The sequence below is a fragment of the Zea mays genome, chromosome 6, assembly GCF_902167145.1.
Source record: "Zea mays cultivar B73 chromosome 6, Zm-B73-REFERENCE-NAM-5.0, whole genome shotgun sequence".
In the NCBI taxonomy this organism is placed as follows: domain Eukaryota; kingdom Viridiplantae; phylum Streptophyta; class Magnoliopsida; order Poales; family Poaceae; genus Zea; species Zea mays.
Window position 1 is genome coordinate 5,410,980 of NC_050101.1, and position 20,658 is coordinate 5,431,637.

At 47.5% G+C, this 20,658-nt stretch overlaps 1 protein-coding gene across 1 annotated transcript; it reads right to left on the reverse strand.

Moving 5' to 3' along the window:
• Positions 1–338: 338 nt before the first annotated feature.
• Positions 339–10,132, reverse strand: LOC100384540 (ENHANCER OF AG-4 protein 2). Its single transcript, XM_008649973.4, has 13 exons — positions 9,625–10,132; positions 9,402–9,478; positions 6,150–8,024; positions 5,576–6,038; positions 5,379–5,487; positions 5,179–5,291; positions 4,911–5,098; positions 3,533–4,154; positions 2,981–3,458; positions 2,804–2,899; positions 2,110–2,204; positions 1,783–1,976; positions 339–812 (listed from the first exon to the last, which is right to left on the reverse strand). Exons 1-11 carry the CDS (start codon positions 9,736–9,738, stop codon positions 2,137–2,139), a joined length of 4,203 nt encoding a protein of 1,400 aa, XP_008648195.1. The 5' UTR covers positions 9,739–10,132; the 3' UTR covers positions 339–812; positions 1,783–1,976; positions 2,110–2,136.
• Positions 10,133–20,658: the final 10,526 nt, after the last annotated feature.

Here is a 20,658-nt window from a genome sequence, read left to right on the forward strand (position 1 = left end):
TCATAGAGCTTGCAGTATTTGATGCTTTCAGTAACTCCCTCCCTTGTACACCAAAACTGTGATTCATGTTATTCCTAGACCACTCCCATAAGGAAACATTAGAGATGTCATGCTGACAAAGTGAGTTGATAACTACTTGGTCCCATGAACAAGTGCTGCTTATCATGCAAGGTGCACGGCCAATAATGTATCAAGATTAGAAATTGGCCAACATCTGCAGCACCCTGAACTTTATAAGCAAAATGCTTGCCCGTGCAGCCTTCCGTGCCTGCTTGTGGTAAGGCAGGAGTAGGACGACGAAAAGAGGAAAACAAACCATGTATCACGACGACGAGAGATGATTTGCTTTTAAGTAATCTCATAAAAAAATATGTCTCACTATTATTTATATAATATATACTGTGTGGCTCTCCAACTTGCTTGGGACTAAAAAGGATATGTGGCCTGGCCAGCCAACAGGGTCCTGCCCCTGCCCCTGCGGGAATAAACGAATACGGGCGGGACAAAAGCAGCAGACTGAGACCCAGATAACAAAATTCAGTACGATTTGGCACCAAGTGCCTCGCCGTCACATGATGATACCCACCTCAATATCCCAGATCACCTCCCTCCCAGATGTACAGTCAACAATCTTGTTTAGTGAGATGATAGGAACCATCACCCAACACCAAACCAGCAGTAAAACCTAAACACCTCAGCGGTGCACCAACAACATTATTATTGCTTTCACTTCAAAAACTGGCTCGGGTGAGAACCAAAACGACGCATCAACAAATCAAACCCTGTCATCGTTCGGCTATCGTTCTTCAGACCTGTCACAAAGATTAAAAAAAAAGATTTAGTCAAAGAAGATGGCTTCATAAGATCATACATCAAAACTCACAGCTCAACACAATTAAAACATCTAATGGCAGCCACAAGAATTTCTTCTATGGACAAATGAGAAAGACATTTCCTTGTCATACTTATCATTTGACTGAAAAAGAACAGAATATTTCTATAAATGCATCTAAACTAATTTCACACCAGCTCACCCTCATGCAGATATATATATTATTCTAATTTACTTTATGGAATCAAGATAGACAACAAACTAAATTTAGGGGGAAAATAACTAAACCAGTGTTCCCACATGTACCACTCTATCAGCAGTCTTTGGAAACACAAATAAACTAGAGCTCTTAATTATTATCACATATTCGCTGTCCAAACAGAATCAAAACTTTCTCTCGTACTGATTTCAGTGTACCAAGGGGCCCTGATGTACATGTTACCCTATAATTGGCTAAGCACAATTCTAGTCTGTACACGCCAAACGTACAGCACTTTACACACACACACACACACACACACACACACACATATATATATATATATATATATATATATATATATATATATATATATATATATATATATATATATATATATATATATATATATATATATATATATATATATATATATATATATATCGGCAGTTGATGCTTCTATTATAGTTAGATTAGATGTGATTAGCTAATTGAAATTTGGGATGAGTGTCGCAAATTGAGCACAACAGTTAAGAGAAAAATGAGCCATAAAAAATAAAAGTCGCCACGAAAAAATGCCATGACATAGATAGATATAAGTTCCCAGTATTTACTATCAGACCTCTGTTTATAACTAATGCACGTCTGAGCAAGATACAATAAGAACAGTTTGCAGTCCTGATCCATACCGGAAGCAACAACTAAGAAACTGAGAACATTTGTGTCATGTGAAAGTGAAACATGAGCTTACACTAAGAGAGATTAGTCTGCTGGATGCTGTTGCCAAGACTAGTTACATTGTAAAATGTCCATTCCATATACTATGGCAGATCTCATCGTTACACCCAGGCAATGAGGCAAGTGCATCTCACAGACTAACAAAGCCATGAATTGTTGCACTCAATTCAAATTGCCTCCAGTGTTCTGAGCTTTCCACGTTAAAACCTGCACAAGAGCAACAATTTGAGAAAAGTTCAGTTGGGTGAATATAGATGAGAGAATCTAAAGACAAATGTCTACAAGAAGGATGACTCAGAGGAAAATATAAAAGAACACAAAGAGCAAAAGGGAAGAGTACCATAAAGAAGTTCAGTTTACAACTCTATCAAGAGGGCCTCCAGCAATTAAGAGTGTGGACATCAGACCTGGCTGGTAGCATCTGCGGAACATGGCCTGTCAAAAGAAGAATTGAAACAGCTTGAGAAAACCATAAGGAAATATATAGATCACCCAACACATCTGTTTTCTCACTATAAATCCACAAGAATAATGACAGGCTCCCATTGCAGCACACTGGAATTGACGGGGCTGACTATCAGTGTATCTTTAAAAAAAAGACATTAAGGCCCCGTTTGGATCCTTGGAAATGAATTCTATTCCAATAGTCGTAATTTAGGCATAGATCAATTAAGCTAATATGGTTTTACACCAAATATATTTATATACTACTGTTGGTCATATGAGAGAGATATTTATGTGCTACATTTTTACTATAGGGGAGGTGAGCCAAAAAGCGTGTTTAAGTTGTAGAGTAGAAACAAAGACTAGTGATACATAAAATCAATTTTCATCCCTCATCCTGTGAATTTAGGATAGGCATAGGCTTATATCTAAACTTTCCAAAGTGGTGGAATGTCAAATTTCAAATAACATATTCTATTAAGTTAATTCCAATTCCTTCAAAATGAAGAGATCCAAACGGCCCCTAAGTAAATTCATATGAAAGAACAGCCCTCAAGAACACAACCATAAACTATTAAGAACTCAAAGACCTGGTAGTGGTGCTCCATACGGCAAATGATTCAGAACAGTATGTTGATGGTTCATAGGATTAATTGAAGATCTGTCAATGTTTGACCTTGAATATCCTACATGAGAATTTTACTATTAGTGTCAGTCCAAACGTTGATGCAAAATAACTCTTAAACAGCTTATGGGAGAACACATACCATCCTGCACATATGGCCCTTCTGAGCAAGGTAATGCTCCGCCACCGGCTAGCCAATTATGCTGGCCATCTGGGCTGAAGTTACCAGATGCCATCCGCCAATGTTCCTCGGATGGATAATGGCTCTGACTGTTTGGAAATGACTGCACAGCATAAGGATTGAGCGTGGGTGGTACAGCTTGTTGGCCCATGGGATTCATGTGTGCCATGTGAGAGTGAGGTTGAACTGGATGTGTTTGTGCAGATGGAAAGGCACTGAAATTCCCTTGCTGAAAAGGTACACCAGTGGGCCGAAACTGGTAATTACCATTAGAAGCTTGTGGTGCCATAAATATGTTATTGTTTCCATATTCTGCCTGCATCGAAGTAACAAAATTAACCGCAGCTTGTCCATTAACTGGTCCACTAGGAATGAAGGTTGTTGCATTTCCAATAGCTTGAATCAATATATTTCCTGTCATCTGGGTTAATTGATCACCCTGCAGCACAAGTCTTTTTTACAATCTAAACAAGAACATGTCATGATATGTAAGCAAGTTAGGAAAATTATTACATTGGCCGTCACAAAGTACTCAGGAGCTGGAGGCTGATAACTCAATGATGGTGGAGATGAAGGAACAGGCGGAGGAATAGAAGGAAGAGGTGTGACCTGGGTTGCCAGAGGTGGTGGAGCAGGCTGAGGAGGTGGTCCAGATGGCAGTGGGGGAGGTGGTGGCGGAGGTGGTGAAGCTGGAGAAAGTGGAGGTGGTGGCGGAGGCGGCGGTGTAACAGGTGGTGGTGAAGGAGGCAAAGGAGGTGGAGGTGGTGGTGAATCTGACGGAAGCGGTGGAGGGCCATCGGGTAGAGAGGGAAAGTCATTCTGGTCAATTGCCTGCTCTGAACCTGGATCTTGAATAGAGTCGTGTTCAATAAGGACAGCTCCATCAGTCTGTTGTTTGTTGCCTGGTAACTCTAAAGCATCTTCCATAGCAGCATCAGTAGTTACATTCTCTACTATAATAATGTGTTCCTCAACATATACTGGAGCAATAGTATCTTCAGTTTTTCGTATGACATCATTTTCAACAGGCCGTGCCTGTGAAACAAATGGTGATGACCCATTATTTTTAGGGAAGTCTTCATCATCTTCAAACACTTTTGATGATAAAATTCCAGAAAGCTCAAAAGTTGCATTGCTGAGAACAGAAAAACCAAGAAACATACATCAAAATAATGCCTGGTAAGTTGGATAAAGATAATACGACACAGAGGCACACAAAAGTACTGGGAACTCTGATTTATAAGAAAAACAAAAACAAAAGATGGTCAGGAAAGCATCAGATATGGGGAGTTACTTCATTAGTTCGAAGCATGTCATTACTTCATAATAGCAAGTTCACTGAGCTTCATACTAAAATCCACAAACTTTGGAACATAAGCACCCTGGTCATGTAAGACTACCTTAGCATAAGCCGTATTTTGAAGATCTTAATAGCAGGGATTAATGTAGTCATTAGTCAAAGCATTTGACATTACCATAGCCTATTTTAGGTTCCACAACACAACATAACAACTTTATTCTAAGATATTGATACAAATAAAGCCATGCATACGTGTGGTAGGTACTGGCACTGATGTGTTTCTTGAGTTCTTTAAACTGATGATAGAAAACATCAACTTAGTGCATGTGAACTTGTGAAACTGCATCATATGTGCCAATTCCAATATGGGACTGGCATGATTATTACTCCCCGGCATATTCTAACCAAGGGAACCTGAAATGTAGGTTTAAGCTATTTATCCGGTCATGATATACTAACATTATAAAAAAACTGTTAAAGGTTCAAAATACTGACCATATGGATCCACCAGAAGTTATATCTCAAGCTAGAAAAATAAAAACAGTAAAATGATGTATTGATCTAGTAAATGGTATATCAAGTCCACAATACCTTCCATATTCATCAACAAGCATGTCATCCATCTCCCTAATAGGATCGTCTACAGAACGTTCAGCACGGGATGGTCGCTTCAACATTAAAGTAGTGCTAGTATCATCATTTGGCACCTCAATGTCGCCCATGTACTTCCGGAGTATGTCTTCTGGCATAATCTTTCTCTCAAGCCACAATCTTAAAACCTACAAAGCCAGGCAGCCAAGTGACCCACTGTTTTTTTTGGGGAGGGGGGGGAGCCAGAATCAGTAACAATGTCCAATACTTTAAGGCACTGGCGCCGGTTTTCACGAGCACCAGCTCCAGGTGGAGCAGCAGCACCGAGAAGACGAGGCAATGCCGCTTGAACAGTGGGAACATATGAAGCCCTGGCAACTCCTGAGCATTTCAGAATTCAAAGAATAACTCTTGGGCAAAAGATAGCTCTAAGAGCAGGATTAACATAATACTTATAAATAAATTTACCTCTCTGAGAATGAGAACACTGTGTTATGGAATCTACAAGAAAAAGGAGGTCAATTCTGCGATGAAAATTAGGCTCGCTCTGCAATTTCTGTATGAGAAGCTCGACAATCTGGAAGAGAAATAATAAGGATAGTGAAAAAACGATGAAACAGTGATGCAAATGGCATGTGTGTGTGTAGAGAGAGAGAGAGAGAAACCTCTCCAGCAATGCCATATTTAGAGCACTCAATTGCATGGCGTGTTGCACGTCCTATACTATCCTTTGTCCTCGATAAAGTCTCTATCATTCCCTCCAAAGCATCACGAGCAATAGCTGCATCAGTACCACCACTAGGTGAACCGCTGGCCTGCCTAGATTTGGGACTCTTTCCATGACCATTGTCAAACTCTATTGGGCTTTTCAGAATACGTTGACCAGGACTCCCGGGAAAAGCAATTCTGGGTGGGGATGGAATGCGGAAAACAGGACTAGGGCTTAGTCCCGGCAAACCATATGGTGTGGACGTAATATCAGCATTATCAGTCGAAGACCCATCAAATTTTGCATGAACAGAAGCCATAAGGTTCCTCCTTGCTTGGGCAGCTGCAATAAGATGTTTTATTGACTTGGCCGAGCCAGGGTTAGGTTCAGAAGAAACTGCTTTATCAACATAACTGGATCTGCATAAGAGAAAACCACAAACTATAAACGTGTGCAGCTAAAACTGTTTGAACACAAAGAGATAAGTATCAGAAAGAAATTTGTTAAGTCCAAAACTCAAAGCAGTATACCTTTCCTCTTTCAAGTGATCCCGCTTCCCACTCTGTTCAGTTGACAAAGTGGTGCCCACCTTATGCTCAACAGACGTAGCTAGCTTAGATTTAGCCTTTGTTTCTTCTGGTTGGGGCAGCAAGGGGATCTTTTCTGGGGCAGGATAGTTTCGGGAATGGGAGTTCCCAGATGTTAGGTGTGATGGTTTAGAAGAACTACTACGAAGTTTCTTCACCTCAGAGGATGCCGGCATTTTTACTTGAGCAGAGGATTTGCCATCAACCAGGCTCATTTTGTTACCAATGACAGCAGGAGTCTCAACCAACCCTGTGATCAGTCTTTTCTCGACTACCTGGTGTCTAGCATGCACTTTATCCTGACTCGGTGAAGAAAAAATTGGCTCATGCTTCACAGGTGACATCCTAACACTCCTTGATTTCTCTTCTCTTGCAGGGCCTAACTTTTTTCCAAAAACATTGCCAACATGAGAAGAAAATTTTCCCCGAATACCTGCTTTCTCAGTTGGGACTATATGTGTAGAGAGAGATTTAGCAGAAGTTCTATGAAGTGGTGTTCGCTGTCCTTCATCCTCATCTTCATCAAAACGACATGCTCTTCTCTTAGGTTTCACCAATTGCCTATCAACACGTGAGGCATCCTCCTTCATGCTGGAACCCTTTTTAACAGAATCAGCAACAGTTGACAGTGTCACAGAACCACATGCTGGTTCCATGACCTCAGAATGAAGCCTTGATATGGGTGATACAACACCACCTGATCTCAGTGCCCTATCATCGCTGGTACTGGTCTTAAGAATCGTGTTTTTACACGTTTCCATAGAGGTAGGCCGCTCATGTTTCACAGCATAATGCTTTCCATAATCAATGTTTGACTTCATCTCACTCTTGTCAACTGTCTTATCTGTTTCACCAGCCCTGTCCATAAGCCTTGGCTTTTTTCCCGGACGTGTATCAGCACTACTGTCCATCTTGTGCTGCCCACTATCTGGCAGCGATTTCTTATTGGAAGAAAACCCTGCAGATGATTTTCCAGTCAATTGCTCGTCAGGCCCGCCATGCACAATTTTATTATAATCCATTTTCTCTGAATCAGTAGTTAGTGATTGTTTTGTCATGATTTTTGACTTCTTAAATTCTCTGCTCTCTTTGTCAGCACTCATGTTTAATACAACATCAGATGCAGCCTCAGCAACAATCCTTTCAATAGGGCTACCAATACCAGCACGTTTGTTTTCCTTCCTTTCAGCATTCCTCAACGGCTTGTTGGATTTAGATTTCTTTGGCACTTCAAGGGCACAAACTACCTCCAAGTTAGGTTCCAAAATAAAACCATCTAGGGGACAGCTCTCTTTTTCAATTTTCACCTCTTCAGCCTCCCTTTCAGCACGGACAGATGTTGGTGAATGCTCCTGTTCCATGTAAATGTCAAGAGAAGACTTGGATGCAGCAGACTTCTTTGTCATGGGATGCTTAGGATCCTCTAGTAAAGATGTTTTCTTTTGATAAACTGCTAAAGAATGATCACATATTTCATGACCATCATCTTTGACATCCTCCTCGGTCCCTGGCCTTTTCGCTGAAGTATGCGAGTAATCAGTAGGGCTATCACCTTCCATTTGTCCCAATCCTGGAATCTCACCAACATCCTGTGACCTCACAAGGTGCTCTGAAGGCTTTTCACTCTGATCAGGCAATGCTCCATTTGCAGCTTCAGATGTTTTTGGCAACTCATTGTAGGCCTTGCAGATCTGCTCCACAGCATCATTAAATACTTGAACATATTTTCTTTTAACTTTCATATTTGGAGCTCGGTCTAACAGATCATTCTTTGTCTTCTCAGTAAATTCCTCAAGATCTGCCAGCGGTACAAAAGCACTGCAGGATGATATTCAATCATTAGCAACAAAGTGATCATGGCAAGGAAAAGACAGATATGTAAGAGAGCAGAGGCAACAACATCAAAACAAGTGATTATCATAGCAAGGAAAAGGCAGTAAAGGATTTATTAGGCGCTCATGATCATATTACAAATTAATGCAACTCAATGCATTCATCGAGTAATTAATAACTCCTATAACAGTAATTCACTATCAACATTATCGAACATTGTATGCATAAAGGATAACGTGGAAAACAGCTAAAGAACACCAAGTTAAAAAAAATGAACTCTGTCAAGCATTAGCAGAATCGAGGTACAAACTACAAAGAAATGAAAACCATTCTTGGTGTTACTTTAGAAAAAATATAACCATTAGGAATGATCCAGGGCATTTTATGGAGTAACCAAACTGAGAAACTTAAAGCGACAAAGTGAGGATATTTCAAGAAGCAATTTCTAGTAACAAATGCTTTTGTCTCTCGTCCTTATAACACAAACCATGCCACATGACTGGCCAAGCAGACAGCAGCAAGCAACATTACATCCACACTAAAATTGTACGTGTTTTTAGAATTTAAAATAATGGGTTGATTTGATACATCCAGAGAATTCATTATCTAACCGTATAAGAGAAACTAGTCAGATAAAGACAAAGTATATGTACAACCATTTACTCCTATCCACCTATGGGAAAATGAGAATAGTCAGGATTGGGAACCATACACTCAAAGCTCTGCTTCTCTAAATTTGCATCTTTCTTTAATAGGTTCATGTATAAACGGCATTTTGCCAAAGAAAAAGAAGATAGAAAGATAAAGGATTATATTCTCCCAATAACTGCAAAATACATGGTTCGCTATCAAACCCACATGTGGCTAAGCTAGAGAATGCTTGGGAGGTCAGAGGTGTGCAAAAATTGTAAATTTGACAGTTGGGACAATAGATTGCAGGTATTGACCTCACCTTGTCGTGACCTGAACCATCTAGTTATCTGAGCAAAACAATGCTACTGGGGAACTGCATGCCCCTTGTGACTCATTGAATGACCAGAGACAGAGAGACCTAATCCCGATCAGTAGTGAAGAGCAAACCCCGAATTCAGGCTTGCAACGTGTTAAACATGGAATACTAAACAGAGTAGAAAAGCAAGAGGCTGGCCCTGCAATTCGTACAGGTTGGCTGGCCAGGCTTGACGCTTTTGTTATTAAAAATGTAATAAGTAATCTAGATTCTAGAGTGACAGTTTTAGGCAATGCATATACGACAAATGGGCGTAACCTATAGGGAATTAATTGATGAGTTGCAAGAATGGCAGTTCGCAATATATAGCGGGAAATAACAGTAAGATAGCAGCTTCCGGGCAAAGAGCTTACATCTCATCGGTGCCATAGAAGTAGACAAAGAACTTTTTTGGCGTTGGCTCATGATTAAATTCCTCGGGCCTGCTGATCTGCAGAGACACAGAATGTAGAGCATTAGCTGAAGCGATAGGAGTAAACACAGAAGCGATGAGGTGAGAAGGTAGTGAAACCCTAGCGTTGCAGTACAAGCAGCAATAACGATCGAGTAGAAGAGGGTAGGAAGATGGAACCTTACCTTAGCTGGCCAACGCGGGTACCCCTTGATCTTGGCGAGGACGAGGTCACCTAGCTGGGGTTCCCTGGTCCAGTTGGGCCGCTGCTTGGCGCCGCGCCTACCGCCGGGAGGCATTGGCGGCGACGGCGAGGGAGGAGGACGCCCCTCCCCCCAGCGCCGAACACTAACCTAACTCTAGCAGCAGAGAAGAGAGCAGCGGGGGCGGGGCGAGAAGAAGGACCGGCCCTGGACCTGCCCCTAGGGTGGGAAGCAGAGGCACCCACAAGACAACCCTAGAGGAGGGAAAGGACGGCGGGGCGGGGGCGAATTGCGTGAGGTGCGGTCACCTTCTCCGTTTCTCGGTAGCTGATACCTGAAATCACTTGGATGGAGGGGACTGCCGGGGATGGGACGGAGCTTCTGCTTTGTTTGCCTGCTTCTTCCTCCTCGCGTCTCCCTCCTCTCAACAGCGCGGCGCGGATGCGGGCAGCTCTCTTCTCCTTGTGTTTAGGAGATTTATACCATTATAAAACACGGCACATTCGACTTCATCGAAACGGAGGCGTTGAAAAGGGATTCGACGATATGAAAATATACAATACGCGCAGCCGACGAAATAGACTCAAAATCTTGATTAACGGCTAGAGAGAACCTTTAAGCCTCCTCCGTCCCAATCAGTCGTCGTCCGTCCACTCGCCGTCAGCCGTCAGTACTGGTTGTCGCCGCCGCCCGCTCGTAAGGTGTTCCGGTGAGCTCTCTCCTCTCTTCTTCCTCTCTTACTACTAGCGCCCTGATGTCAGCAGCTGATGTGGCAAGTTAGCGCCCTTCCTCGGCCCTGCTGACTACTAGCGCCCTCCTCACAACGGCCGACAGCCCCTTGAAGAACTCGTGGCAATCCCCGCACACCCGCAGGTTCTTGTACACCCTGATGTCAGCAGCTGCAGGGATGGTCTACAGGAAGCGTGTGTGGCTAATGATGAAAGTGGGCCGGCCCAGGAAGGCAAAGACGGGCCGAGGAAGAGTAAAGACGGGCCGAGGAAGAGCAAAGCGAATGTGCGGCTTCAGGACCCGAGGACGTATTTAGGGCCTGTTTGGTTCGTGGCTAACTGTGTCACACTTTGCCTAAGGTTAGTCGTTCGAATTGAAGAACTAACCTTAGGCAGAAAAGTTAGGCAAAGTGTGGCAAGTTAGGTAGCGAACCAAACAGACCCTTAGTGTTTCGGTTGTGGCTTGACGGAGGCACGAACAAACATAAGAAGTTCTTCTTCCTGCTCAAGTTATCCTCCCCTTCCTTATCTCTTTTCCAATACTATTCCCTGCTGTAACTCCTGTTGTAATTGCTACTATCGAGTCGAATCAATACACTCCGCTTGTGTGTTCCTAACAATTGGTATCAGAGGCGTTCGATCCTCAGCTTCAATTTGTCAACACCATGACTCTCAACTTCAAGCTCATCCTCGACAAGTTCAACCGAAGGTTCGACGAGTGGGAGGCTCACTAGGACCGACGCTTCTCGCCTCCGCCGACGATGGAGCCGCAGGATGACCCATCGGTCGCATTTGCGCTCATCTGCAACAACACCACCGTGTTGGGCCCTGCCAACTCTAGAGCCGCGGACGACTCCGTCAAAGCGCTCGTCGCCTCCACCGACCCCAACGCGCTGCTCAACACCGTCACCGCGGACGCGCTCGCGACCCCGTCTGTGGATGTTGGGGCCGACGTCGTCGCTGACAACTGGGGCGGGTGCTTCGACGACAGCGAGCAGTACTACGAGTCGCCATCCGTCGTCGCCGACAATTGGGGCGGGTGCTTCGACGGCGAGCAGTACCGCATGAGACCATCCGTCACCGTCGACAACTGGGGTGGATTCTTCGGTGACGAGGACCTCGCTCCGTCAGGCAACCCCACGAGATTCGTCCTCCCCATCGCCTCCATCGACGAGCCCAGCATCGACACCGCGCCGGCCCGTGCCAACTCCGGAGTCGCGGATGACTCCGTGTTCGTGACCATCGAACCCGCCGGTTACGACGAATCCAAGCTGCACGCCACAGCCGTCCTCGACGTGCTGCCCCGTGTGCACACGTTGGGCAAGGCACAATGCGCCTCCTATGCCGACCGCCTCTATGCCTCCGCCACCTGCACCGCTCCCGACCATGCAACGTTTTGGAGAGGAAGCGTTCCGGTCCTAGTCGACGCCATGAAGCTACAAGAGCGGGACCTCGACGCGTACGCCAGGAAGCGCTGGTTCACCATGGGCTTCCTCCATAAGGCCGCCGCCATTCCCAGGGGGTCGGTGCCGGTGAGGAGCCTCTGCATGGTGACCCAGGTGGAAGATACTAAGTCGATCCTGAAGTTGGTGGCCCTCGACGCGCTCAAGGTGTTCGACCAAATGTCCAGCCCAGACTCGGACATCTGCCAGGAAGCGCACACGCTAGTGGCCAGCTCACGGAACTTGCTCTTCCCAGGATTCGTGTCGTGTGTTGAGACAGGAATGATGCAGAAGCAAAACAATGACAACTTGGTTGCTCTCACGGTTACCTATCTTTTAACTCATGGAGTCTATGAAGAAGGCATTGATGAGATCGGCAAGATTATTCATGAAAATGGCAGTCAAGTCTACATGGAAGGGGCTAAAATGAATGCTTAGATTGGGTTAACAAGCCCTCGTTTTATTGGAGCTGATGTTTGTCACCTTAACCTTCACAAGACATTTTGCATTTCACATGGAGGAGGCAGTCCCGACATGGGTCCTATTGGGGTTAAGAAGCATTTGGCACCGTATTTACCATTTCGCCCAGTGATTTCCACTGGTGGATTTCCTCGATCTTCCCGAGAAAACCAACCCTCTTGGCACCATTTCTGCTGCTCCCTGGGGATCTGCTCTGATTCTGCCAATTTCCTACACATATATAACCATGATGAGTTCACAGGGGCTCACTGATGCTTCAAAGATCGCGATCTTGAATGCAAACTACATGGCACAACGTCTAGAGAAACACTACCTAGTTCTGTTCTGTGGAGTCAACGAAATTGTCGCCCATGAATTCATCATTGATCTAAGAGCATTTAAGGCGACTGATGGTGACAATGTTGTTGTATACACCAAGAACTGCCCTGAGGTTGTAGAGGATGTAGAGAGGTGGTTGGGCTATTTGCTAGACACATTTGAGGTGGTTGACCAAGGTATAAAACATTTCTTTGTCGTGATTTGGGATCCCGGTGGAATTGATGCCATGTATTGGCTTGAGGGCAAGCCGGTTTTTAAGAAGGGAGGAATGTCAACAGCTGCAAGGATGGTCTACAGGAAGCGTGTGTGGCTGATGAGCGTGTGTGGCTAATGATGCAATGGGCCGGCCTAGGAAGGCAAAGACGGGCCGAGGAAGAGCAAAGACGGGCCGAGGAAGAGCAAAGCGAATGTGTGGTGAAAGGGAAATAGGCTTACACCTTTTCCTATATGAATTTTGGTGGTTGAATTGACCAACACAAATTAATTGGACTAACTAGTTTGCTCTAGACTATAAGTTTTACAGGTGCCAAAGGTTCACAATAAGCTAATAAAAAGACCAAGAAAGGGTTCAAACAAAGAGAGCAAAAGACAACCAAAGTGTGCCCTGGTCTGGCGCACCGGACTGTCCGGTGTGCCACCGGACAGTGTCCAGTGCACCAGGGAACTCAACTCTGAACTTGGCACCTTCGGGAATTCTGGGGGCCGCTCCGCTATAATTCACCGGACTGTCCGGTGTGCCAACGGAGTAACGGCTACTTCGCGCCAACGGTCGTCTGCAGAGGACATTAAATGCGCTACAGTGCGTGGCTGCGCGCGCAGAAGTTAGAGCACGCGCCAGACGGCGCACCGGACAGTCTACAGGACCTGTCTGGTGCACCACCGGACTGTCCGGTGGCTCAGAAGACAGAAGCTCCAACGGTCGAACCCTAACGGTCGGGTGACGTGGCTGGCGCACCGGACAGTGTCCGGTGGTGCACCGGACTGTCTAGTGCGCCATGCGACAGCAGCCTCCACCAAACGGCTAGTTTGGTGGTTGGGGCTATAAATACCCCAACCACCCACCATTCATTGCATCCAAGTTTTCAGCCTTCAAACACCTTACAAGAGCTATAGCATTCAATACAAGACACAACAAAGAGATCAAATCCTCTCCCAAGTCCAAAGATCATTCCAATCAAATAGTGACTAGTGAGAGAGAGACTTGTGTTCATTTGAGCTCTCGTGCTTGGATTGCTTTTCTTCTTCCTCTATTTCTTGTGCTCAAATTCACTTGTAATCAAAACAAGAGACACCAAGTTGTGGTGGTCCTTGTAGCGGACTTAGTGTTCCATTTGATTGAAGAGAAAGGCTCACTCGGTCTAGGTGACCGTTTGAGAGAGGGAAAGGGTTGAAAGAGACCCGGTCTTTGTGACCACCTCAACGGAGAGTAGGTTTGCAAGAACCGAACCTCGGTAAAACAAATCATCGTGTCATCCTCTCTTATTCGCTTGTGATTTGTTTTCGCCCTCTCTTTCGGACTCGTTTATATTTCTAACGCTAACCCCGGCTTGCAGTGTGTGCTTAAGTTTATAAATTTCAGATTTGCCTATTCACCCCCCTCTAGGCGACTTTCAATTGGTATCAGAGTCCGGTACTTCAATAGAGCGTAACCGCTCGAAGTGATGTCGGGAGATCACGCCAAGAAGGAGATGGTGACCGGCGAGAAGCCCGCCACAAGCCACGGGAAGGCTCCATCAAGGGAGTCCGGCAACAAAAAGAAGGAAGGATCCCCTTCACGCATTAGGACGCACAAGAGTGGCAAGAAGAAGAAGAAAATGAAGAAAGTGGTCTACTACGAGACCGACTCTTCATCGCCCTCTACATCGGGATCCGACGCCGCGTCTGTCACTTCTAAGCGCCAAGAGCGCAAGAAGTATAGTAAGATCCCCCTATGCTACCCTCGCATTCCTAGACATACTCCATTACTTTTGGTCTCATTAGGCAAACCACCAACGTTCGACGGTGAAGATTATTCTAGGTGGAGTGATATGATGAGATATCACCTAACCTCACTCCACAAAAGTATATGGGATGTTGTTGAGTTTGGAGTACAGGTACCATCCGTAGGGGATGAGGATTATGATGAGGACGAGGTGGCCCAAATCGAGCACTTCAACTCTCAAGCAACTACTATACTCCTCACCTCTCTAAGTCGAGAGGAGTATAATAAGGTGCAAGGGTTGAAGAGTGCAAAGGAGATTTGGGACGTACTCAAAACCGCGCACGAAGGAGACGAGGTGACCAAGATCACCAAGAGGGAAACAATCGAGGGGGAACTCGGTCGCTTCATGCTTCACCAAGGAAGAAGGTAAAATCAAAATCCTCTACTAAGTATGTAACTTCTAGTGATGAGGATAATTCTAGTGTTGATGAGGATAATTTGCTCACCCTTTTTGCCAACTTAAACATGCAACAAAAGGAGAAATTAAATGAATTGATTAGTGCTATTCATGAGAAGGATGAACTCTTGGATAGCCAAGAGGACTTCCTAATTAAAGAAAATAAAAAGCATGTTAAAGTTAAAAATGCTTATGCTCTAGAGGTAGAAAAATGTGAAAAAATATCTAGTGAGCTAAGCACTTGCCATGATGTTATTTCCAACCTTAGAAATGAAAATGCCAAATTAATTGCTAAGGTTGAGAAATCAAATGTTTGTGATGATTCAATTGACAATATTAGAAATGATCATGCTAGTTCAATTGCGAAGATTGAAAAATTGAATGTCTCTCTTACTAGCCTTAGAAATGAGAATGAAAAATTAATTGCTAAGGCTGTTGGGGCGAAGGCGAAGACGCTACCCTTCGCTCGATGCCTTCGCCAATCTCGCGGCACCGACGGAGGCGAGACGACTGGCAGTCTCCACCCTTCGTCCAACACGCCGCAGGACGAAGGCCTACGACGAGGTCGCCCCATCCCGCAACCTCGTCCAACACGAAGGCCCACGGGTAATTCGGCCCATTGTAACAGGCCCCGCGTGGTCGCTGCGCATTACGGGCCTAATTTGTAAAGGCTTCTCTGTAATTACAGTCTGTAACCCTGCTTTATAGGAATATTCCGGGGATAACTTGGGTGCTTGAGGGCACATGTGTCCTTAATCCAAGACGCTGGGCACTCAGGCTCCTATAAATACCCCCACACAGTGCCCTTGAGAGGCGAGATTAACATAGCAATTGCCTTCTCGAGCTAAAACCTTGTTCGCATTACTTTCAGTCCCCCGTTGGATCATCTTGCTCAGGAGAGCAAGTTCCAACATTTGGCGCCCACCGTTCGTGCTACGAAAAAACCACCCGCGATGGCACCCAAGAGAGCTAGCTCGAAGGCAGCCCCATCCATTGACGAAGCTGCGAAGGCAGCGCTGCTGGCCGAGAAAAAGGGCAAGGCCCTTGTCGACACCACCCACCAAGAAGCATGCGAAGACGACGCGCTCAGCAAGAGGCAGCGCAATGAACAACCCACACCCGAAGGCAGTCTCCGCACCTGCAGCTCCGGAGGACAACCGCAACCTCCCCAGGCTTCGCTCCACCGGAGGGCGCGGATGCCACCGAGGACGGCGAAGTCATCGGCGTTTCAGCAGAGGAACAGCTATAGTTGTGCGCCTTGCGCATCAAGAACCGCAACCTCCAGAAGCAAAAAGAGATCCTTGAGGCCAAGCACCAACGTGTGTCTGCGCAAGCCAAGGTGCGCCAGATGATACGCGACGAAGAGTAGAAGGCTCAGGAGCTTGAGCAAGAGATCACGCTCATGCAGTGCGAAGGCCAACTCGGTCTGCAACACGGCCCACCCCTCCAACAGCGCGCGCAAATCAAAGACCTGTTCATCCCTCAGCGCGGACACGCCATCCCGCACGCCACAGCATTCCAAGGTGTCAACTACCTTGACGAGCGGAGTCCCCTGGCGCCACACCTGCAAGTGTCACCATGGCCCGCCAACTTTAGGGCAGGGACCTATCCCAAGTACGACGACAACACTGACCTAGCATAGTATATCATGAGCTATCAAGTCGCTGTTGCATCATCCGAAGGGGACGACGCCACAATGGCCAAGTCATTCATCATCGCCCTCGAAGGCCCAGCCCTCACCTGGTACACCAGGTTGCCCCCGTTGTCCATCGACTCCTGGAGAAGTCTCCGGGACAAATTCCTGCTCAACTTCCAAGGGTACCGCCCAGACACTGACGCCTTGGCTGAACTCTCACTCTGCAAGCAGCTGGAAAGAGAAACTCTGCGGGAGTACTACCGCAAGTTTCTGACTCTCAAGTCACAACTGCCTTCGGTTGATGACTAAATCGCCATTCACTACGCCATCAGTGGCCTTCGGGCTGGCGTCCTTTACAGCCACTGCATCAGAGATCCGCCCAAGAACCTCCAGGAGTTGTATCAGCTGTTCGAAAAATACGCCAGATCCGAAGAGCTCCACCAGCGCAAAGTCAAGTCTCAGAGGAAACCCAAAGACCCTCCGCAGTCCAGCCGTACGTGGACGAGGCCTTCGCAGGCAGACTCCGGTCGTGCGGCCGCAGTCAGCAGCAAGTACACAACATCGCCAACTAGCACCCCGCTGGTGAGGCCCCTCGACGCCAGGAGTATCCCCCTAGGGCCGCGGAAACGGAACTCGTGGTCGGGGCCGGGGACGTGCGCAGTAGCCGCACAGATTTTACTGCTTGTTCCACGGCGAAGACTACACGCACCCTACAAGGGACTGCCCAGAAACGAAGGCCACCAGAGACAGGATGTCTCGGGCGCAACCAGCTGACAACCCCAGAGTTGTCGCGCACACATATCAACAACTCCCTCCACCATACAACCACGGCCCCGCTCAACAACCACCCAACCACGCATACCAACACCACCAGGAGGTACAAATTGTACCTCCCCCACTACCACCTCCACACCCGCAACAACCAAACATCCACCACCCCCAAGCCCCGAAACAAGAAGACTTCGCTGATCAGGTGTATCGTGGAGTCATTCACATGATCACCAGGGGGTCCAGCGCCGACTTCGACACAAAGCGACAGAAGAGGGACCACTACCGCAGCATCAACCACGTCGTCGTCACTGGTCCAGTCGTGCAGACAAAGTGGTCCCATGTGCCACTGACCTTCGACGCCCGAGACGTCGACCTGCGCAGCGCACCCCACATCGACGCCATGGTTATCAACTGCAGCGTGGCAGGCTGGGACCTGCACAAAGTCTTAGTCGACAATGGCAGCCAGACGGATATCATTTTCCTCCATGCCTTTGACCGCATGGGCATCAGCCACAGCTTGCTTAAGCCTTCGGACAACCCACTGTATGGCTTCGGCAGCAAGAGCACCTTTCATGTCGGCAAAATAGAGCTACCCCTCTCCTTCGGTGTAGCACCCAATGCACGAAGTGAGCAAGTCACGTTCGACATCGTCGACATGGTGTACCCGTACAACGCCATAATGGGTTGGGGCTCCATCAACAAGTTTGAGGCAGCCATTCACGGACTTTACCTATGCATGAAGATCCCGGGTCCGCAAGGCGCAATCACAGTCTACGGCAACCAGCAGGCCGCGCGCAATATAGAAAGAGACTTCGTTCCAGGGCAAAGGAACGTACATTGCCTCACGGCGCAGCGCGAGGTCCCCGAGTCTGCCACCCCAACCGCCAAAGAGCATGAAAAGGCACAGCTGCAGAGCAACGATGGGACCAAGACTGTTCCCCTCGACCAGGCAACGCCCAAGCAAACAGTCATCATCAGCGAAGACCTCACTTCGCATGACGAGGAGAGACTCCTCTGCTATCTGTCCAAAAATAAAGACGTCTTCGCCTGGTCCGCCCTCGACCTGGTCGGAGTCAGTCGTTCTATCATCGAGCACAGCTTGGGAATCGACCCTTTGGTGAGGCCGAAGAAACAGCGGTTGCACAAGATGTCTGATGAGAAGACAAAAGCCGCCAAGGCCGAGGTACACCGCCTGCTTGAGGCCAACTTTATCGAGCCAGTCGCCTACCCTACGTGGCTCGCCAACGTAATAATGGTGCAGAAGAAGAGCGGCAAGTGGCGGATATGCATTGATTTCACCAGCCTCAACAAGGCCTGCCCCAAGGATAATTTCCCGCTGCCTCGGATCGACAAGATCGTCGATAGTGCGGCCGGGTGCGAAGTCATGTCACTCCTTGATTGTTTCTCCGTCTACCACCAAATATATATGAAGGAGGAAGACAAGGCCAGCACCAGTTTCATAACACCCTTCGGCACATATTGCTTCATCAGAATGTCGGAGGGACTTAAGAACGCTGGGTCCACATTCTCTCGACTCACCAAAGCGGTGCTCGAGAGCCAAGTCGGCAGAAACATATTCACGTATGTGGACGACATCGTCGTCGCCAGCAGAAGCAAGGAAGACCATCTGGCTGACCTCGCAGAAACGTTCACGAACATGCGGGACGCACGACTTCGCCTAAATCCCGAAAAGTGCGTCTTCGGCGTTCGCTAGGGGAAAATACTAGGTTACCTGGTGCCGCACCGTGGGATCGAAGCCAACCCGACCAAAATCTAGGCCATCATCAACATGACGCCCCCGCAGTCAGCCAGAGACGTCCAACGACTGACAGGTAGATTGGCCGCCCTTAACAGATTCATCTCCAAGTCCGTAGAGCGAAGCCTACCTTTTCTCAAAACACTCCGCGGCGCAAAAGACTTCGCATGGGGACCAGAGCAAGCGGCAGCCTTCACTTCTCTGAAGCAGCACTTGTCAGAGTTGGCGATTCTTACAAGCCCCAACCCCTCGCTACCCCTGTTGCTCTACATCGCAGCTTCGCCGCACACGGTCAGCGCAGCACTGGTTCAAGAGCAAGACAGAGAGGGCACGATCAGGCAATGTCCAGTTTATTACGCCTTTGAAGTACTCACGACATCAAAATGCAACATGACGGAACTGGAAAAAGTCGCCTACGCAGTCGTTATGGCTTCGCGCAATTTGCGCCACTATTTTGAAGCATTCAAGGTACGAGTCACCTCAGATAGGGGACTCGGCGAATTGTTTAGAAATCCAGAGGCATCTGTCCGGATCGCCAAATGGACAGTCGAGCTCTTCGGCGACCATATCACCTTCAAGCTCAGGACAGCCATCAAGTCACAAGTCCTGGCCGACTTCATCGTCGACTAGACCGGGCCAATAACGCAGCCGGACACAATCGCAGAGAAGGTGTGGACCATCCATTGCGACGGCGCATGGTGCCATGCGGGGGCAGGCGCAGCTGCAGTCATCACTTCACCCGCAGGGGTCAAGCACAGATATGCAGCACTCCTCAGCTTTGCTCTGGAGTCTGACAGATGCACCAACAATATAGCAGAATACGAGCTATCATCCTCGGCCTTCGCAAGCTAAAGGCACTTGGTGTCACTACCTGCATCATCAGAACAGCCTCCAAGGTAGTCGCCGGCCAAGTCGAGAAAGATTATGCAGCGAAGGACCCCACACTTATGCAGTATCTCGCGGCTATCCGCAGTCTCGAGAGGCAATCCAAAGGCTTCACCTTGCAGCACGTGGATCGAGCCAAGAATGAGGAGGCCGACACATTGGCCAAGGTAGCCGCCAGAGGCGAGGCCCTGCCCTCCGACATATTCTACCATGTCATCGGCACGCCAGCCGTCGCAGCCTAGAGGGGCTCCAAATAACCAATGACAGCGAGGGCCACCACATAATCAACCTCATCATGACCGAAGACTGGCGGGCACCAATAACCCTGTTCCTGCAGGGGTACTATCACCCAACCGACATCAACGAGGCCAAGCGCCTCAAACATCAAAGTCGGGACTTCGCACTCATCGAAGGCCAGCTTTACAAGAAGGGGGTCAGCCAACCCATGCTTAAATATGTCACCGAGACCGAAGGCGTCCAAATCCTGAGCGAAGTCCACAACGGGACTTGCGGCTCTCACGCAGGGCCTAGGACCCTAGCCGCAAAGGTGATCTGTCAAGGTTTCTACTGGCCCGCCATGATCTACGCCGCAAATCGGGTCACAAGGTCCTGCGAAGCCTGC

Bases quoted from the DNA above. Each gene is read 5' to 3' on its own strand.
- LOC100384540 (XM_008649973.4), bottom strand. From the start codon at position 9,738: ATGCCTCCCGGCGGTAGGCGCGGCGCCAAGCAGCGGCCCAACTGGACC. The intron at 8,025-9,401 runs GTAAGCTCTTTG...ATCATCCTGCAG, and splicing joins TTCTATGGCACCGATGAGAT to TGCTTTTGTACCGCTGGCAG. The intron at 2,205-2,803 runs GTCTTTGAGTTC...TTCTTTTGACAG, and splicing joins GTATGGAGCACCACTACCAG to GCCATGTTCCGCAGATGCTA.